The sequence below is a fragment of the Gymnoscopelus braueri genome, assembly GCF_963280865.1.
Source record: "Gymnoscopelus braueri genome assembly, chromosome: 4".
Taxonomy (NCBI): domain Eukaryota; kingdom Metazoa; phylum Chordata; class Actinopteri; order Myctophiformes; family Myctophidae; genus Gymnoscopelus; species Gymnoscopelus braueri.
Genome location: NC_137605.1, coordinates 41138357 through 41158540, shown reverse-complemented (window position 1 = coordinate 41158540; position 20184 = coordinate 41138357). Strand labels below are relative to the sequence as shown.

At 42.4% G+C, this 20184-nt stretch overlaps 1 protein-coding gene across 1 annotated transcript in view; it reads left to right on the top strand.

Annotated features, from left to right (window-relative positions):
- Positions 1 to 20184, top strand: part of osbpl10b (oxysterol binding protein-like 10b) — a gene marked incomplete at its 5' end in the record, with an annotated part of 42177 nt that overhangs the window by 4410 nt on the left and 17583 nt on the right. Inside the window, 2 exons of the mRNA XM_080425915.1 lie at positions 8751 to 8948; positions 16204 to 16687. Coding sequence (XP_080282041.1) covers positions 8751 to 8948; positions 16204 to 16687 — 682 coding nt within the window. The remainder of the gene's footprint in view (positions 1 to 8750; positions 8949 to 16203; positions 16688 to 20184) is intronic.

The window sequence follows — 20184 nt, the reverse complement described above, 5'->3', positions numbered from 1 at the left end:
TGTGTTTTTTTGTGTTTGTTTTGCCCGTAACTTCGGACAACAAAACTAAATGCTCACCAATCATGTGCTGGTGTACGCCTTAGTTTAAAAGTAAGTGTCTCAAGCAAAACATGTAGTGAGTGGGTGTGGTGTCTGTACGCATGGTGATTGATTAATAAAAATAGAGAGTTTTGTTTTTGTTTTTAATGCGATATGAACAATAGCCACGTCAAAGAATATAATTGTATCAACTTGGCCGATGATGGCTCACTGCAGCTCTACAGTCAGTGAGAGGGCTGGTCAGGAGCTGTCTATGAGCTCTGCATTTTCTGTGATGGATCTGACACCATGCTCTGGAAGGCTGTTCTACACATGGACAGCAGTGTGGAGAAAGGGTCTGTCCAAGGAGCCTGGAAGGCTGAGAGCATGCTCTGATGTAGCTGTACATATTTATGTGTTTGTTTATGTGCACACAAAGCCACCAGTCCCTTGAACATAGATCACATATTGTCCGTGTGGGACTTACTAAAACTTTTACACTGTTGCAACTGCGACAACCCACTATGATGCTTATTGCAATGCTTACTACTATTAAACTGAACATAGAAGATGAGGTTTAAGAGAAATGTGTACATTTGTCTTATGTAAATCCTACCTAAAGACACACGTACGTACGCACGCGCACGCACACACACACACGCACGCGCGCGCGCAGGCACACACACACACACACACACACACACACACACACACACACACACACACACACACAGAGGGAGACTAACTTGAGAGAATAGAGGTCTTAAGCCTGCTAAAAGAGGATAGTTGCTGCAGATCTCAGGTCATCAAGACAGTTTGACATTTTATCCTCATCCGCTCTGTACTGGCTTTCATCCAGCACTTAGTACCTTCATTACCTCCACGTTTAATTACTTACAATTACAATTATAGTCATCTCTTCAGCCTTGCCATCCTTTCATCATTACTATAATCAAACTCTGCTTCCACTATACTTAATCTGTACTGCATAGTCAGAGGTGGAAAGTAACAACAACACAAGTACATTAAATGTAATACTTGAGTAAATTTGACTCAACTTACTCAAGTTTTACTAAATTTTACTCAAGTACTGTACTTAAGTACACTTTGGAGGTATTTTACTTTACAGGAGTATTTCCAATTTTCTGTACTTTTACTTCTACTCCACTACATCGCGACGCGTTGTGAGCTTGTAGATCTTCTATTTTCAAACATTTTAGTACTTTTACTTTTGGTACTTTAAGTATATTTTGATGCCAACACTTTTGTACTTTTACTCAAGTAACATTTTGAACAGAGGCCTTTTACTTGTAACAGACTACTTCTACATTGTGGTATTGATACTTTTACTTAAAGTTGTACAATGCAGATTCACAAATAACGATTTTTAGCAACCTCTGCTGGTCACTACCGTCACTGCATACAATTTCCGTAGTCCTCGATTACCCAGAATTCCATTTGTTTTCACCGGAAGCCGGAAGCGTTTCAAAAAGCGTTCTTTTAATTGTTTTATACTATCTGCGGATCGTTTCTCTTAGCCAGTGGAGCATTAGTTACCATGAGCTGTGCTTTCTTTTTCTGTTCTTTTTCGATCTTCCAATCCTACATTCTCTTAAAATCAGCGTGAGGTTCCTTTTTGTTATTAGCACAGTAGTTCCTGGCCAAACAGGAAACCGTTGCGGTAGTTCCTGGCCAAACACAGATGACGTCATTTTCCCGGGAAAGTCCCCCCCGACATCGCTCAATAGAAAATATATAAATAAAAGGCTTCCGGGGGTGAAATTCATGGAGTGGGTGTTGTGAAACTTTTGCCACTCACAAAAGATATACAATTTAACTTTAGTTTTGTTGAAAACGTTACCTAGTATTACTTTAAGTAAAAAATGTCAGTACTTTTTCCACCACTGTTAATCTGTGCTGCATAGTAAGGGAGGAGGAGGAGGCGGGAGGAGTATGAAATATTCAGCTGTATCAGACAGTCACATAACTGCAGGGTGGTGTGACCGCAGAGCAGAGAGCGCTGGAAGCAGACCAGCGAGTACGGGGGGCACGGCAAGCACTGAGCTGAAGCCCAAGATGTCCCATTTATCTCAAAGGAACAACAACATAGTGCCTGCTAGGGTGCCTGCTAAGGGTGGCTTGGGCTCAGCAAACTCCTGCAGTTGTTCAAAGATACAAAGATTGCACGAACATTGTTCCGGCTGTAAACAATAACACAGCTGCCCTGAACGTTCCGAACACTGTGAGAACGCCCTGATCATCAGAGAAACAGCTGTTAGTTAGCTTACAAGCTCCCGCTTTAAAAAAAAAACATTGTCCATCCAGCTCAGGTTATTAGGCAGGAATCGCAGGATTGTGTTTTCGCCGCCGTGATTCTGTGAGTCTGTCTGTCTGTCTGTCTGTCTGTCTGTCTGTCTGTACGTCTCTCTGTGAGCCATTTTGAGACATTTTTCACACACACTGACACTCCCAGTAGGCCAAGGAAGAACTTCAACCCCAAATGATTCAAATCGGCCTCATGGTGATGCTAACAGGCCACTTCACGTTTTGGCCTGCAACTCTTGAACCGTAGGTCATACAATCAAAGATTTCCCCCCAGGATTCCTTGGATCATGACGCAACTCCCCACATAGGCCCTGCCCATTTCCAACCGTGTAGATTTTACGCCAATTTGACTACCCGCCATTGTTTGGCGGTCATGGCAATGACCGTCAAACAGGGTTTTGATACTCCATACCGTTTCCCTGTAATTGCCTTCACAAATTTGTGGGCGGTGCCTATTTCTTACCCAAGAAAATGCCATACAGTATGTCATGATTGCAGTATCCAATCATACCCACATGAGAGGCCTCTATAGAGGACATGGCTCTGTCCAAAAAGTATTGTCAAAGAACAAGGTCAAATAAAACATGCAGATTCTCTCGTGATTCGTTTTTGCCTTTGAAGTTAAATTAACCAATTAGACTGCCGCTCGAAGGGCGCCAGCATACTCAGGCGCCACGCAAGTTAGGAACGATGCAAGTCGGGAATACATGCCCACCCGTTTGTGCAAATACTCATTTACCTGATGTAGTCGCTATACGGGTTGTCTAGTTGAAGGCTCAGTATTTTGTGTGTGTGTGTGTGTGTGTGTGTGTGTGTGTGTGTGTGTGTGTGTGTGTGTGTGTGTGTGTGTGTGTGTGTGTGTGTGTGTGTGTGTGTGTGTGTGTGTGTGTGTGTGTGTGTGTGTGTGTGTGTGTGTGTGTGGCTCTGTGTGTGTGTGTGTGTGTGTGTGTGTGTGTGTGTGTGTGTGTGTGTGTGTGTGTGTGTGTGTGTGTGTGTGTGTCTGTGCAGGGGGTGAGAGAGATAAAGTGCAAAAGCGAGGAGAAAAAGACATACTGGAGAGAGAGAGAGAGAGAGAGAGAGAGAGAGAGAGAGAGAGAGAGAGAGAATGACACGTGTGTGTGTGTGTGTGTGTGTGGGGGGGGGGGGTATAGAGAGGCGCTTATTCCTTTTCAATGCACTCAATGCTTTGGGGCTTTGTGCTTCAGAGCTGCTTCCTTACATTATGTATTAGGAACAATGAGTGTATGGCTCCCTTTCGCCTCAGCTACTGCTGAATGGAGGGTCCAAACACATTAGCTAACGTTAGCTATAGTAGCTCCTCCAGAGTGCTGCGAGGCTGGAAGGAGTGGATGGATGGACAGGTTGAGGCAGTATGATCACGTGTAAGCAAGCACTACGGCCAGTGGTGGAAAAAGTACTCAATTGCCTTACTTAAGTAAAAGTATCAATACAGCAATATAGAAATACTCCGTTACAAGTAAATTATAAAAAAGACTGAAGACTGAAGTGGTTACTGTAGGTTTTGTAAGAATAATCAAAATCCACAAAGTAACTTGTAAGTAAAGTTTTCTAATAAATGTAGTGGAGTAAAAGTTAAGTATTTGGATCCGAGATGTTTAGTGGAGTAGAAAAGAATTGTACAAAAAGTACAGTACTCATGTAAATGTACTTAGTTACTTTACACCACTGACTACGGCTAAACTATAGTGTTGTAATTTCCTGTTGTTGGGGCTGTTTTTAAAATATTACTTTGAATATTTGTAGTGTTGTAATATTGGATCCTTTATCTCCATCTTAAAATCTCATTTTTCTGCTTTCATGTGAATTGTTTGATGATGTTGCGGCTGATAACAATCCCAATGAAAGATCAGCCGGCAGGCTAAGCCTGGGAGATTTAAAACTGTATGACGTGCATTAAAAGATTCAGATCCAAACGAAATGCTCAAGTTTAAAATGTTGATGACATGTTGCAGTCTTGTGTTCTAGGTTTTTCCGGAGGGCATGCGATATGCTCGTCATGCACGTGGTCGTGGTTACGCTCGTGCGTGGTCAATGGACAAAATGGTTAGAAGAGGGCTACGCTTTTTTCCCCCAAAAGATTCTGCACGTCATGCTACGTATATAGCATAACACGGTAGAACACACCACTGACATAGAGCTTATCCAGATCTTCCGTTGCAATGATTCCCAACTTGTGGGCCGGGGGCCACTGGAGGACCGTGAGGATATTGTAAGTGGGCCCCCAAATAATAAACATTAAGATTGGAATGATAATATGACATAAAATAACGAATGTAAAAAAAGGTTAGGAACTTAAAGTATACTATGTTAGTTCCATTGATCCAAGCCAGAGCACAATCCATTGAATGATCATGAACATGATCATCAAAACAAAACGTGCTCTGAAAATGCACGGCTTTCAGCTGCCAGATGGGTGGGCCGCCAAAGCTTTTCAGATTTTCAAGTGATCCCTGATCCAGAACAGGTTCGGACTGTTGTGTTGTAATGTTACTGAAGGTGCCGGGGCAGAGAAGGAGGAGATTCCATTCTGCTCTGTTCCTCCAGTCGGCTCAGGTTCATTTCACGCTCCAGCTGACTATGCACGGTGCAGTAAATAGGTAAAACAGGGGACAGAAGAGGGGAAAATCCAGTGTTCATCTAACTCTGAAAGTGCAAACACTGACCCATTTCAGAGTTAAGTGAACACTGTGTCGAAGGAATCGATGCTAAAGAGAAGGAAAGAGTTATTATATCCAAGACTCAGGGGGGTGATGACATAGTTGACCAATAGCTGCACACCTCCAGCAAGCAGATAATCAACTATCGTGGCAATTTGCAGTTGAAAGTGTTCTGTAAGCAGTGGGACAGTGACATAAAACATGAGCTAAGCATGTCAGGATGAGGCCAAAGAACTGACCGCATGGGAGTGTTTCACTGTGAAGCTGCTGGGCTTGATGGTTAAACACTTAAAATGGCACGAAATCCTACAGGCTGAGTTTGTATTCCTGTACAGGTTAAAAACTGCAGAAGAGTAAAACATGGCAGGCTAGTGCAGAAGACATATACATTATACTATATTGTTATTATGGTTGTTTATATCTAACCTTTATATTCAATCATCACTTACAGTACTAGTGCAGGGGTTAGAGCATACGCCTTTCTTGCGGAAGGTTGTGGGTTTGAACTCCGGTTCCTTACGCCAAATCAAATGGGTTCAGATCTGAGTTAAGTCTCCTGAGGAGACGCATCTGAAGCCTGTTTGGCTATTATTGTTTCCATAGGAGGCGAGACGTAAGGGAGCGCTTGTTTTCGACAGAGGCGCGCAGACTTGAGCCACGAGAGGCATCGCAGAGCGAGCTAAAGCGAGCAAGTCTCCGTGCCGAACGTTGCAAAGTCTGCTTCATACTTTCGGTACCTCCGACATGTCTACACCGCCTCGCGCGCGGTCCAAGTTAACACAGCAGTGCGCTCCCTACCCCCGCTTCAGCCAATGACAAGCCACGGCTCGCGCCCCTACTCCTACGGAAACAATACTTCCGGTTCTGGACAGGGGTCTCCGGACTTAAGAACAGATGATGATGACTTATAGTACTTATGTAATACATTATGATATGCAAGGGATAATGCATGGGGAGGTAGTCATTATTGAAATTTAAAGCCCGACAGGGTGATAATGCACCGAGGCGGAGCCGAGGTGCATTATCACCCTGAAGGGCTTTAAATTTCAATAATGACTACCTCCCCATGCATTATCCCGCTTATTACACGGCTACTTAAATACATAAATAAATAAATGGACTCAAAAGTAACAACAAAACGAAGTATTTCCTTGCTTACGGCAATGAAAGTATTCCATAAGTATTGGGCTGGGCGGACAAGTTCGCCTCGAAAAAAAAAAAAAAAAATGAAAAAAAAGACTCGCCCCAAAACACACTCACCCCCCATTCTATATACTGCCGATTTGCCTGTAATACCGCCGGATTTGCCCCGGGGCGACTGTGTTTTGGGGCGAGCGTTTTGGTATTCCCCCGTCGATGCGCCACGATAAACAAGGAAGTGCAGTGGATCAAATAGAATCACTTTTCGGTTATTGCATCGTCTATTTCTCACTTCAAATGTTTTCAAAAACATTCTTGAGAGCAACGTTTAGTTGTAAATGACATTGGTTGTTTGTTTACATGGCTGTCATGTTGGATAAAGCATAAAACCAAGCACCGCAGGTTGGCACAGGCAGGTGTTCTGAGTCTCTGATTACACAGCGGTCCGTTATAGAGCTCATCGGTCATTATCAAGAAATAATGACCGATGACTGACCAATCAGAATCGAGCATTCAACCAAGCCGTGTAATAAGACATGATAATTGGTAGCCTGTAGCAGCCAAGATGTCTCAGTTTGGCCTGATAGATAGTGTTTATGTTACAGCCTATCTGTTGCCAGTATAACTATGGTTTGAGCCCCATGCTCATTGGCAGAACTACTGTACCTTAATTACCACCGATCTGTGTCAGACTGTGTGTGTCTAACGTACTTCTCCCCATGACATCATGTAAATTAAAGCATAACCATCACCACCTAGAATATTATCTCCGACTCCTATTGCCTCATCGATTACTGATTGATCCAGAATTCCACGACACTAGTAAGCAATGCAGCTGAAATAACATGTATAATGGGTGTGTGTTAGATTTAGGTGCACACAGAGATACAAACGGGGAGCGACACAACGCCTGCGTTCTCGTTTGGATCAGCAGGGTCACACTGCGCTTCTTATGTGAACACACAGACAGACAATCAATCCATGAGTAAACAACAGATGATCTACACCTGCTTCAGTTGTGTCAAATCATTGTCCTGCTGGGGATAAAAAGTTGACCACAATCCAGCTGTTGTCACGGGCGGGCGTGTGCGTGAAACGAACACGAACGCGACAGTTTCACGGGAGTGCGCATGCTTGTCGCTCCGCCTGTCAGATTGCCCGCTCCTCCCTACCTGCCCGCTCGCCTCTCATTGAAGATGAATTACTACGCACGTCAGTCGCTTCTTGTCTGAAAAGCCCTTTAAATAGTGAAAATAAAGAAATAAACCACTGTCCCAATTTCACGCTACAGAGTGGCAAAGAACAGAGTCAAGTGACCAACTGAAGTGTCCTCATACAGTATGAATAAATAAAGTCTCAGTGTGTCTACTTGTTGGTTCTTGTTGCACTCCGAAGGTTTACTCACCAGCAGCAGAAAAAGTTCTAATCTTTAATATGCAAAGTTTTATATTGGATTCAGGAAAAATAATCTGTCAGACAGTGTATCAAGACAAGACAATAACACAAATATAGTGATGAATGTATGGTTTTAAAAATTCTTAAACCCTATATACTTCGTCCACCAGGGGTCTACACTTGGTCCCCTTCCTTTTGTCACTCTACACCATACACCAAATCCCTTCACCGAAAATATCCAATCTACAAGCTCACAATGTGTTGTCTTGCATCGCAATGTCAGCTTGTAGAGCAGCTATTTTCGCCTAATGTTTGCCTATTTTTCGTTGAATATTCAGCTATATTATGACATGACCAGTATAGGGATGCAAGGGTTCATGAGGTTCGACAGAATTAACGTTGGTGTGGGAACATGCTGATGCTGGTCACCATCAAACATCATTTTGCTGTGCATTGATCGTACAGTGACCGCATAAGTGTTTTTCTGCCTGTAACTCTTTAGGCTATACTGTCCAAAAGCTTTGAGTACTCTTTGACCTTCCGCATGACTCTGCCTCTCACAATGTGTAATAGAGCACTGAAGTCGTGACGTCACTGCCGGTAGAGGGCGCTGTTCCGCTGGTTCGTGTTTTTTTTTTTTGTGTTGAAATCCTCATTGGGGAATCTTAGATCGCCTCATATAAGAACTGTGTTAGAAAATTAAACACACCACCCCGGCGATTTTACTATATGGATATGAAGCGTCGACTGAAGGTGGAAATGTACATATTTACCCAAAGAGTAACACAATAAACGCTAGAAACGAGTCAAACGACCCAAAGACTACATTTCCCATGAACGCGGCTGCTGTAGGGACAGTGATTTCAGACCTGAAAGTGTAGTTCTTAAGACTTTTAAGGCAGAATCAATTCCCTTTTCGCCAGAAACAGGCTGTATCAAATATGAAAGAATATCATAAACGATGCAGAGCCACCCCCTGACAGAAATGCCGGAGTGGTGTGTTTATGTTTGGAACACAGTTCTTATAATGACGTGATCTAGATTCTCTAAAAATAAAGCCACGAACCAGTGGAACAGCGCCCTCTAGCGGTAGTGACGTCAGACTTCGGTGCTCTATATAATAATCTTCGGATTATTATTATTATTATTATTATTATTATTATTATATATTTTCCCGCTGGTTTGTGTCCCCAGCATCAGCAGCAGCAGCAGCAGCAGCAGCAGCAGAGTCAGGGCCAGGTGAGCAGCCCAGAGCTTGTGGACCCCAGTGAGGAGACCACAGACACAGAGGACAATGACAATGAGGAGGAGGACCTGGGGGTCCTGGATGACCAGCGGAGCATCATCCTTCACCTGCTGTCACAGCTCAAACTGGGCATGGACCTCACACGGGTAACAACCTGCTTCTGACACACAGACAAAAATCTCTGTGCTGATTTTAACTCCTGAGTTAACCATGAGCCATTCAATCCGGGTGGTGGGGCCCTGGAACAAAACATTTAAAAAACGTTCGCTTGAAAATATATTTATTCTAAGATTTTCACAAATATTGATTAAAAAGAAATAGCAGATCTACAAGCTCATAGCGTGGCACTCGGTGCTTCGCTATGAGCTTGTAGATCTGCTTTTTTTTAATAGCCATCTAAAATGACACAGATGGGGGGCACGGTGGCGCAGTCGGTAGCGCTGTCGCCTCACAGCTAAAAGGTCCTGGGTTCGATTCCCGCCGGGGACGCTATGGGCGTTGGGGGCGTGTCTTCTCCTCCGCGTCATCAGCGCCCATACCCTAGGTGGGGTTGGTGAAAGGGCCTACTCTGTGTGGGTTTGCATGCTCTCCCTGTGTCTCCTAGGGTAGTTAATACCCTCACAAAAACATATAGTAATCCTGGTCGCTATACCGCCTCCCCCATGACAGCCGGGGCGCCTGATGGAGGGGAAGGGAACTGGTTGGAATAACGTGTTCCTTCCACGCGCTACGTCCTACCAGGGAAACTTCCCCCTCTCAGATGACAAGAAGGTCAGTTGGCTCTCATGCATTGAAGGAAGCATGAGCTCGGCCCTGGCCTCCCTAGGCTGAAGGGGACTGGTGTAGCGCTGGTGTAGGGCAGGTGTAGCGCCCAGGATCACTTAAGAAATTGGCACCGGGTGAAAAAAAATGGGTTACAAAAATCGCGGGATAAAAAAATTTAAAAAAATGACACAGATGCGTTCCCGGATTGAATGGGTTAAACAAGTGGATAAGAGCTAAATGAACACTGAGGCTCTAGCTGTTTACCTAATAGTTAATCTCTCAAGAACAGATTCTGCGCTGCGTGAATCTGTCGGTAGACTCATTTAACAATAGCATCCTCGAAACCGACAAGACCACGGAAAGTTAGCAACATTTTAAATTGCTCTTTCATCATAGAAACAAGTGGGCTTATAACCAAAACGATCCTTGCGCACGGGTCCACCGTATTCGGTTCTTAAGTCTGACGTCATTTTGTAGTCCGACGTCACGTCCGGGTCCAAAAGGCACCAGTGCCGTCCACTCTTCATTGTAAACAAACATGTTGGAACCCATAAAGTAAAAAGTAGGCTAATATATATATTTATATTTGTATTTATTTATTATTACACTTAAAGGGATACTTCACTTTCGGGCCGGGGACACATTTAAAAAAAATATTAAAAATAAATGAAAAAAGTTATGGAAAATTCATGGCCCCCTCACGACACGCAGTGTCCTACTAATGTGTGAGGGGGCCATGAATTTTCCATAACTTTTTTCATTTATTTTTAATATTTTTTTTAAATGTGTCCCCGGCCCGAAAGTGAAGTATCCCTTTAACATTATAATATATATTTTTTATATTTATTTATATATACTTATATATAGATGTAAATTAAAAAAACGATTTCCTCTTCTTTTTGTCATCGCCAGGAAAGCGGTAGACTGGTAAACCCTCCCTCCGGAAATCTCAATTCTATTTGATTCCTGGAGTGAGTCTGGCATGAACCGCCTCTCTGCAATATTGGCTGTGTATGCCAAACGGCCGCGCCTATCAGCGTCGTCGCTCATTGTTCTGTGATTGACAGCTTACGTTGGCCAATCAGGTGGCGAGTTCGAGTGAGCCCAAAACACGAACGGCAGCCATCTTTTTCTTGTGCGGCCAATTCTCCGCTATTTTTTTACTTCAAAAAGCTCTCTAACTTCTATTTTGAGGCACGGAATTTACTTATAAGATATCGTTTGGATAGAATTTAGTTGTTTAACTTCATATATGTGGTCAATTAATCATGACAAAGCAATAAATACAATAAATAATTAGAGAACCGGTAGGGGCGGGCAGTGACACCATTGTACCCGAAAAAGGCAACCCATTTTGGGTATGGCTGTCTCAAAAGTCCCGTCGCGTCACATTAAGACTGGTGAACTGCTGATTGGCTGAAGGGGAAAAATTATCATTGGCTGAAGGGGTTGTCAGTCAACGGTATTACTCCCGCCCAACTCCAGCACAGCCAATATTGCAGACAGGCGGATCAGGCCAGACTCACTCCTGAAATGAAATGGAATTGAGATTTCCGGAGGGAGGGTTTACCAGGCTAGGAAAGCGGTAGAATGACACTTTAGTCGTTATTTTAGTCTCAGATCTGTTAAAACAGCGAGGGACACAACACTGCGCATATTGGGAAAATACACACTGGGACCCGGAAGTTATTCTTGCGGGGCGCAACGTCACGTCTGAACAACCGAATAGCCCCCCCCAGAGCCAAGTGAAAGAGTAAAAAACAGCAGAGGGCGCTGTTTTTCCTTTTTATTTGACGATGGGTTCCCAGATTGCCTAATAGTAGGCTATAGCTTAGCAGAAAATGTTGACATAATAGGCATGTGAAAAACGATCATGGTACTGTTGTAAAATGTAATGGTACGCCTATTTATTGCCTAGTCAGTTTGTATAGTGCATAGTACAGTGGTGTAAAGTAACTAAGTACATTTACACAAGTACTGTACTTCAGTACAATTTTGAGGTATTTTTACTCTTTTCAGTATTTACAATTTTACTTTTACTTCTACTCCACTACATCTCAGATGCAAATATTATACTTTTTACTCCACAGCAATTATTTGAAAACTTTAGTTTCTAGTTACTTTGTAGATTTTGATTATTATTACAAAACATACATTACCCACTTCAGCCCTACTGTATATACATTTCGGCCATTCGAAAATAGCCGATCTACAAGCTCACAATGCGTTGCCATGCGACGCATTGTGAGCTTGTAGATCGGCTATTTTCAAAAGATTTGTATACGTTTTATACATTTGAAAACTTGTGAAATGGGACATTCTGCATAATGAGTAGGGGAGAGCAGCTAAGATTGTAACATTTTTCACTTTTCGGTCTTTTACTCGGCGATCGTTTTACCTACATATGTAATATTTTCAAGCAAAGAACCTACACATGTCTGCTATCATAAACCACTTAAAGTTTTTCAATTGATAAAACAGGTCGTGAGTTATTAAACCGAAAGTGGACGCTGTTCCGACGTTACATTTTAAGCGCTTATCAGACTAATTGTAACAGCCATAGTTACAAAAGTAACACTGCTAAAAAACGGCATTAAACAAATCGTTTTCAGCTTAAATCAATTATATTCATTTCAAGCAACTGTTTTACATTGTTTTCATACCAAGAATGTGATAAGATAATGTATCAAACGTAAGGAATTTATTAAATCTTACCGGGATGGCAGTTTGAGTAAATTCCATGGGAAAATCCATTGATTACACCTAAACAGATGGGTGTTACAATCGGGTCGCTCTGTGCTCCACTGCTTTGGCTTTGTTTACAGAACAGAACTAACGTGCATAGAGTAATAAAACGATGTAAACTGATGAAGAACAGATACATGCAGATAACCATGTGGATTTTAGCTCGACAACATTAAAGGAAAGATTTGTAGACCAAAGATACTCAAGGTGAATTTTTTTACTAACTTTAAGATAAATCAGTTTTTCTGCGATAACTTTCTCTAGTCTGGATGAAAATACTTCCTACTTCCTGGGCACGTTCATTACAGCACTGGTCACATACTGATGTGATGACGTTATGAGAAAATTGACCAATCAAGAGAAAACATGCTTGTTGCAACCATGACGCGTTACAATCTTGGCGGCTCTCCCCTACTTTCTACTTTTGGTACTTTAAGTACATTTTGATACCAATACTTTTGTACTTTTACTCAAGTCAATTTTGAATAACAGACTTTTTCTTGTAGAAGAGTGTTTCTACATTGCGGTATTGGTACCTTTACTTAAGTAAAAAATTTGAGTACTTTTTCCACCGCTGCTTGGTGTACGCTATACTAATCTCTCAAGAACAGATTCTGCTCTGCGTTTGAATCTGTCGGTAGCCGTGTTGACAACCCGTGCGCATTGGTTTCAAGTGGGCGTGCTATCAGATCAGGAAGCAGGCCGCGCTTTACCCAATCAAATGTAGTGGGCGGGATTTACGTGTGTGCCGTTCCTTCCCCACTAGAAACAAGCCGAAACTCATTTAACAATAGCGTCCTCGAAGCCGACAAGACCACGGAAAGTTAGCAACATTTTAAATTGCTCTTTCATATCATAGAAACAAGTGGGCTTATAACCAAAACGATCCATGTTCTTTGGAAGAATTGGTGTTAGTGTTCCGTGGAGAAATATTGTTAGTGGGAATGAAAACATAGTCGCACCACCGGAAGTGGAGCGCTGAAGGCAGACCAAAAACCCCGGTTTCCTTGCGCACGGGTCCACCGTATAGCCCCCCCCCCCCAGAGCCAAGTGAAAGAGTAAAAAACAGCAGAGGGCGCTGTTTTTCCTTTTTATTTGGCGATGGGTTCCCAGATTGACTCTATACTGACTGAGCCGGTAGGGGAGGGTCATAATGCTGACTCTAACACACTATCAATCTTTTAACTTAAAAAAGAGACATCACTTATTCAGTGGTCTCCTCTCTGACCGTACAGCTGCCCAGCCCCGCCCACTACTGCCTGCACAATCACTGCACCTGGATCATATGATGCACGGATGACATCATAGAAAATATTTAGATCTTTTTTTTAATGCAATTATATTTTACTTTTTGTTTTATATAGCAATCTAGAAAAGGGGGTCTTCAGTCAGTGGCGTAACGGAGGGGTAGCAAGTGATGCGGTGCGGGGGGCCACCAGCAGGGGGGGCCCCACCTGCGCTGATACAGATATTTTACAGCAAAAAAAAAGAAAAAAGTTAATTTATATTGGTCAAATAGAACCGAATTAGACCGAATTAGACCCGTGTGCGCGAAGCGGTTGTGCATGTACGTGAAACTCCCGCGGGGAGGCCCCGCGATTCTGCGTTACGCCACTGTCTTCAGTGCTTCCGGGGATTGGGACATTAAATGAGAATGTCTCAGTGTTGTTGATACATTTAACAGGCCCACAGCCAATGCTTCCCAAACAGTGTTTTGGGACCCATGTTTGGGTCGCGGAGCAAGTTTTATGGGTCGAGAGTAAATATCTTTTTTTTTTGTTTCCTATATTTAAAAAATGTATATATGATTTCAAAAGTTTTACAAATTTGAATTAAAAATAATTCCAAAAATGTTCGAAGGTATTTCATAACTGAAATCAAATCATTTAAAAGAAATACATTAAAAAAAACTAAAAAAGCTTACTGTACATGCACTTACATTTCTCCTTTCTCTTCTCTTCTATTATCTCTGTCTGTTTATTAAGCATTTTCAGAGCATGTTTATTTTGATGATCATGATCAATCAATCGATAGTGTTCTGGCTTGGATCAATGGAACTAACATAGTATACTTTAAGTTCTTAAAGACGGGGTGCCGTGATTTTCAGTGACCCCCCCCCCCCTAAAACATAATCATCAGGTATTATGGTTATACTAGGAGGACGATTTTTTTCAAAAAAGTGTACAGAATTGTTACAATTATTTTTGTATGTGGACACGCCTCCAGTTCATTAAGTATACCTGGTTCTCACCTTAGCACCTTACGCTGTTTTTCTATTGGCACGTTTGACCCTCAAGGTTTCAGCCTCCAGGTAGAAACTCAAAATAGTCAGAGAAGACATAAAACACCATAAAAACACCACCAGGGGGCTTAATGAAGTTCTATCAACCTCATAGACACATGAAAAACAGAAAAAGTGCAAAACCATGGCACCACCCCTTTAACCTTTTTACATTCATTATTTTATGTCATATTATTATCATTAAAATCTTAGTGTTTAAGTATATTTTCTCATGTCTCCTTTCACTCACTCTCTCTCTCTCTCTCTCTCTCTCTCTCTCTCTCTCTCTCTCTCTCTCTCTCTCTCTCTCTGTGTGTGTGTGTGTGTGTGTGTGTGTGTGTGTGTGTGTGTGTGTGTGTGTGTGTGTGTGTGTGTGTAAGTGGTAATCAGCGGTCCCACAGTGCTCAGTCATGATTGCATCGTGTGTTAGCATCACTGTGTTCTCACACTGTGCTCTCTCTCTCAGATCAGTGAGCCCACAGTGATGCTCTCATTAGCATGGGGAATGTGCTGACCCAATGAGAGCAGCACCTGGCACCTCATGCTCTCTGAAACAGGCTCTCGTGTTACACTCTAGGCAGGCAACAAAACACTTACATGCATCTCTTCATGGAATGGAAAAAGAAAATGTATGCATCTGACCAATCATTCCATCCACCCAGTGGTGTAAAGTAACTAAGTACATTTACTCAAGTACTGTACTTAGGTACAGTTTTGAGGTATTTTTACTTTATTGGAATATTTCCAATTTTCTGTACTTTTACTTCTACTCCACTACATCTCAGAGGCAAATATTGTACTTTTACTCCACTACAATTATTTGAAAACTTTAGTTACTAGTTACTTTTCAGGTATAAATTATGATATTATGAACCTACACCTAAACCTACATTAACCACTTTAGCCCTATTTTATACATAGGCTATTTGAAAATATAGCTTATGTGATACTTTTACTTAAGTAAAACATTTGAGTACTTTTTCCACCACTGCATCCACCCATCCACTGTGTCAGCCATCCAGCCATCCATCCATCCATCCATCCATACAGCCAGATATACAGTACAGTATGTGCAGATACTCTGCCCATTATCTTTCCACATTGATCCATGGCAATGAGAAAAATCGATGCCAATCTGACCGATCTGACAGAAGGCAGCGGATGGACATGTTGGTTTCATAATGGGTTTATTGAGTTAATGTAACCTGTTACAAGCTTGTTTTGTAACTCTCTTATTCTAAACTTTGATAGAAATCCTGGCTGATGATTTAATTTATACACACGCTTTCTTAATGCTCTATCATGCCGAGCAACGTGAACATTTGTACTTTTAGAAAAGTTACATCTGTTCTGTTCTATTCTACAAAATAAAAGACAATGGTCTTGCTTGATAAATATTCCTTCAGTGCATTACACTTACATTAACTTACAGTTACAGATCTCTGATTGAAATGATTACTTTTCCTGATAGACTAGTGAAACGGACGGACCGCTCTATCCACTTTCAGTAAAGAAATTGCTCAGCAAATGTACACTTTTGTTTATTCCTCTGTCTCTCTCTCTCTCCCTCCTTCTCCTCACTTTCTACCTCTCTCGTCCCCAACTCTCAGGTGGTGCTCCCCACCTTCATCCTGGAGAAGCGCTCCCTGTTGGAGATGTACGCCAACTTCATGGCCCACCCGGACATGTTCCTCTCCATCACCTCCGGCTCCACGCCGGAGGAGCGCATTGTGCGCTTCGTGGAGTACTACCTGACGGCGTTCCACGAGGGACGCAAGGGCGCCGTGGCCAAGAAGCCCTACAACCCCATCCTGGGGGAGAACTTCCGGTGCTCCTGGCAGGTACCCCGTGACCGCGTGCGGCCTCTCAGGAACAACAGCTCGACCGGCGGTCCCAACTCTGTCCCCGCCGCGTCAGAGGGCGGCGGCTCAGACTGCTACCGCGTTCGCTTCGTGGCCGAGCAGGTGTCCCACCACCCGCCCGTGTCGGGATTCTACTACGAATGTAAAGAGAGGCGGACGTGTCTCAACACTCATGTGTGGACCAAGAGCAAGTTCATGGGCATGTCCGTTGGAGTCTCCATGGTCGGGGAAGGTAAGCATGCGTTTATTCCTTAACACATTGACTGCCAGAGTTTATTCATAATGTACTCACCCCTGTGCCAGCGATTTTCATGTTTTTTTTTGTTGTTATTTTGTAATTTTTCATTCAAATACTTTGTCTGGCTGCGGTTTTAAACACATACGACAGATCTACCAGCAGAGAGCAGCAGATCGACACCTTGATCACTCGCTGACTCGCTCGACCCCCCCCAAACAGGCTCAAACAGTCCATACGTCATAACCAGATGTGACGTTTTCGCAGATCGGCTATCGGGCTTCAGTTCGATGTGATACACGACGACAATGACTGTTCGTCATCCAGACTAAAGAAAATAGAATTAGAGCTCTCCGTTAGTTTTTATACCGTGTGAAAAAATGTGTTTCCCTATTCTGGCCTAAAATGCCTAAAAAAGGCCTTCCGAGAACCGGAAACGGAATCTGCGTCATGAATCCGGAACCCGGTGAGTGTGATGTAAACAGAAAACGAAACTGATGAGGAAAAATTCACAGAACAGCGCGATCACAGATTAAACAATGAAAAGACGAAAGAACGCATATACAGTATGCGATCTTTTGAATTGCGGCAATCAAGCGATGGATTTGAAAGAACGCATCAATGCATTCTTGGCAATCAATGTGTTAAAAGACCTGAGGCCGATTCTACAAATGCCTTCTAAATCAGTAGGTTCTCACACTTTCAAGATTTAAAAAATAATAATCTAAAATAGCAGAGCACAGCAAAAATCTAAAATGACACTGGGGACCCCCCACCCTGACAAGCACTTGGACTTGTAGGCATTACAGTTAGTTTGAATCCAAGGCGTGGTGTAGATTGGCTATTTTCACAATATTTGCCTCTATCTTACGTAATATTTGACAATTTGGCCAATTTGGTCTTAAAAGTCCTTAACCCTATGTCACCAAACGTATCATATATGATACACACATTACACTGATTTTTTTATAAATCAGTGTAATGAATACTTGGACCAAGAACCTGTTGTATCATATCTGACACATCCCCACTTCCCCCTGGACCATACCATTTGCACTGCAGGTAGTTACAGAGCCTCAGGTGGTCTGACCCAAAATGGCTGCCATCAACTAAACAGGAGGGGTTGATGCACTACTAACAAACAATTATTTTTTATGCAGTTCGGGTACGTTTTCCTAGTATATCTTTACTAATATTTTGAAATAAGTGTTGGATAACTTGAATGCACTTATGAGCTCTCAAAATTAGCATTTGAGTTTGTTTTTTATGATGTCAAAAGTGTTTGTATCATATTTGATACTACAGGTCTATAGTCCTTTATGATTTGTATCATATTTGATACTACAGGTCTAAAATAAATGTTTTTGTAATGTTAAAACCGACTTGATTTTTTATTTTTTTTCAAAATGTTATCCCACGATTTTGTAACCCTATTTTTTACACCCAGTGCCAATCTCTATGTAATCCTGGGCACTACACTCCCTCTGCCAACCTAGGGAGGCCAGGGCCGAGCTCATGCCTCCTTCAATGCATGAGAGCTAACTGACCTTCTTATCACCTGACAGGGGAGAGTTTCCCTGGTTGGACGTAGCGCGTGGAAGGAACACGTTATTCCAACCAGTTCCTTTCCCCTCCATCAGGCGCCCCGGCTGGCCAGGGGGGAGGCAGTAAAAAAAAAAAAACGACTTGAAATACCCCTTTTAATACCCCTTGTATCAAATATGATACAACAAATAAATGATACAAAGGAATGTTAAAAAAAATAAAACAAAATCAAAAATGTTTTAAGACCCAATAAAGTGTCCCTTTTCAAAATTTTGGAATTTTCTGACCTTTCCTTCATAGTTCAGGTTCTAGAGGGTTAAATTGTAACTTTAGAAATGCGCAGATACCCTGTATACACACTTATACTGTATGTTGGTTAGTTTACTGTTGAGTGAGAAAACAATGTTGCACATCAAGCTAATCATATGGGGACCCCCCAAAATAATTTGGGGATCCCCCTGGGGGTCCCGACTTCCAGTTTGAGAAGCCTTGGTCTAGAGGAATTAAGCATACCCTATCCCTAGTAGTCTTCTGGATGATGTTTGCATGTATATTAAGGGCACATACAGTACAAGAGAATATACAAAACATTAAACTTTTTTTGTTTTGTTTCAAAGGGTGTCTTAATGCAATTTATCTTACAAAAGGAAGGTCAACCTGAGACATTATATGTCAGTCAAATGTATATTATGAAGACATGAAGCTGCCTATGTAGGCATAATGACACATTGTCTCAGACTGATGCTAAACCAGATGCCGTCTGTGATGTTCATCATTCATAATTGACAAGTTACTGATTAAATCTGCCATGTTCCAACGGCGTAATTAGGAGGTTTTTAATTGTATTTAGGGTTTTAATGCTATGTCTTAATCCAAAGTAATCACATCAAAATCGAATGTAGCATTTAATTGCCTGGCAGGCATCCAGGAATGGGCTTACATCTCAGGGTGATTAATAGATTTGAAGACAGTGTTCGCTGAAACAAGACTCGTTCCGTTAGACCGAGTATCCTCGGTTCACTGAATTCAGTGTGCGATACTGCAATTAACAATGCCAATCATTGCTTGTTTTAGTTGTTTTTTTCCTACGCTATGCAGATTACAATGGCATAATATTTTACTTTGATCAAAACACGTGGTAGAATGTGTTTTAGTCTACACCTTGTATTATTTGTACTGAATTGTGCTAAGTTAAAGGGGAATACCACTCATTTTCAACATTGAACCATGTCATAATATACCTTAGAGATCCATACCTGTTGTGTGGAAATTAAAAAAAGTCCCCCCCCTCTATGTTGCCTAGAACTGGAGAATCGATTGTTGGGGTCATGTGATCAGTGACACACGGAAGGTGTACTCTTTGGCCCGCCCTCTAGGCTGCCTCATTCACTAGAATGGGGAATCTCACTTCCAGCTGAAACACTGTGACTTGTAGTAGTTTATAAAGGCATATGGTTATATATCACATTTCACAAGACATTGTACTGAAAATGCTCTAACAAGTATTAACCTTATGTTCAAGTCACACTCTTTCAACTGGAAGTGAGATTCCCCATTCTAGTGAATGAGGCAGCCTAGAGGGCGGGCCAAAGAGTACACCTTCCGTATGTCACTGATCACATAATCTGAGTTCCCAGAAGTTTTCGCCAGCTCTGGCGAGGAACTTCTGGGCCAGAGCCCTGGTATTTGTGGGCGGGATGTAGTTTACGCTCAGAGTCTGAGCGGACACGCCTCTTACCGGTCTGAGAGCTGTGCAACTCGTCTAAAAAGTCAGACGAGAGGCAAACAGCAGTACACAACAATGGCGGCCGCAATTTCTCAAGGGGAAATTGCTTCCCGTCGATCCTATTTAGATGCAACACCCACTGCATGTGGATCCCGCCCCCTTTTCTTCATTGGCTGTTGATTTGAATCACAACGCAGTGGCCGCGCCCCTGCTGTCCAAGCTC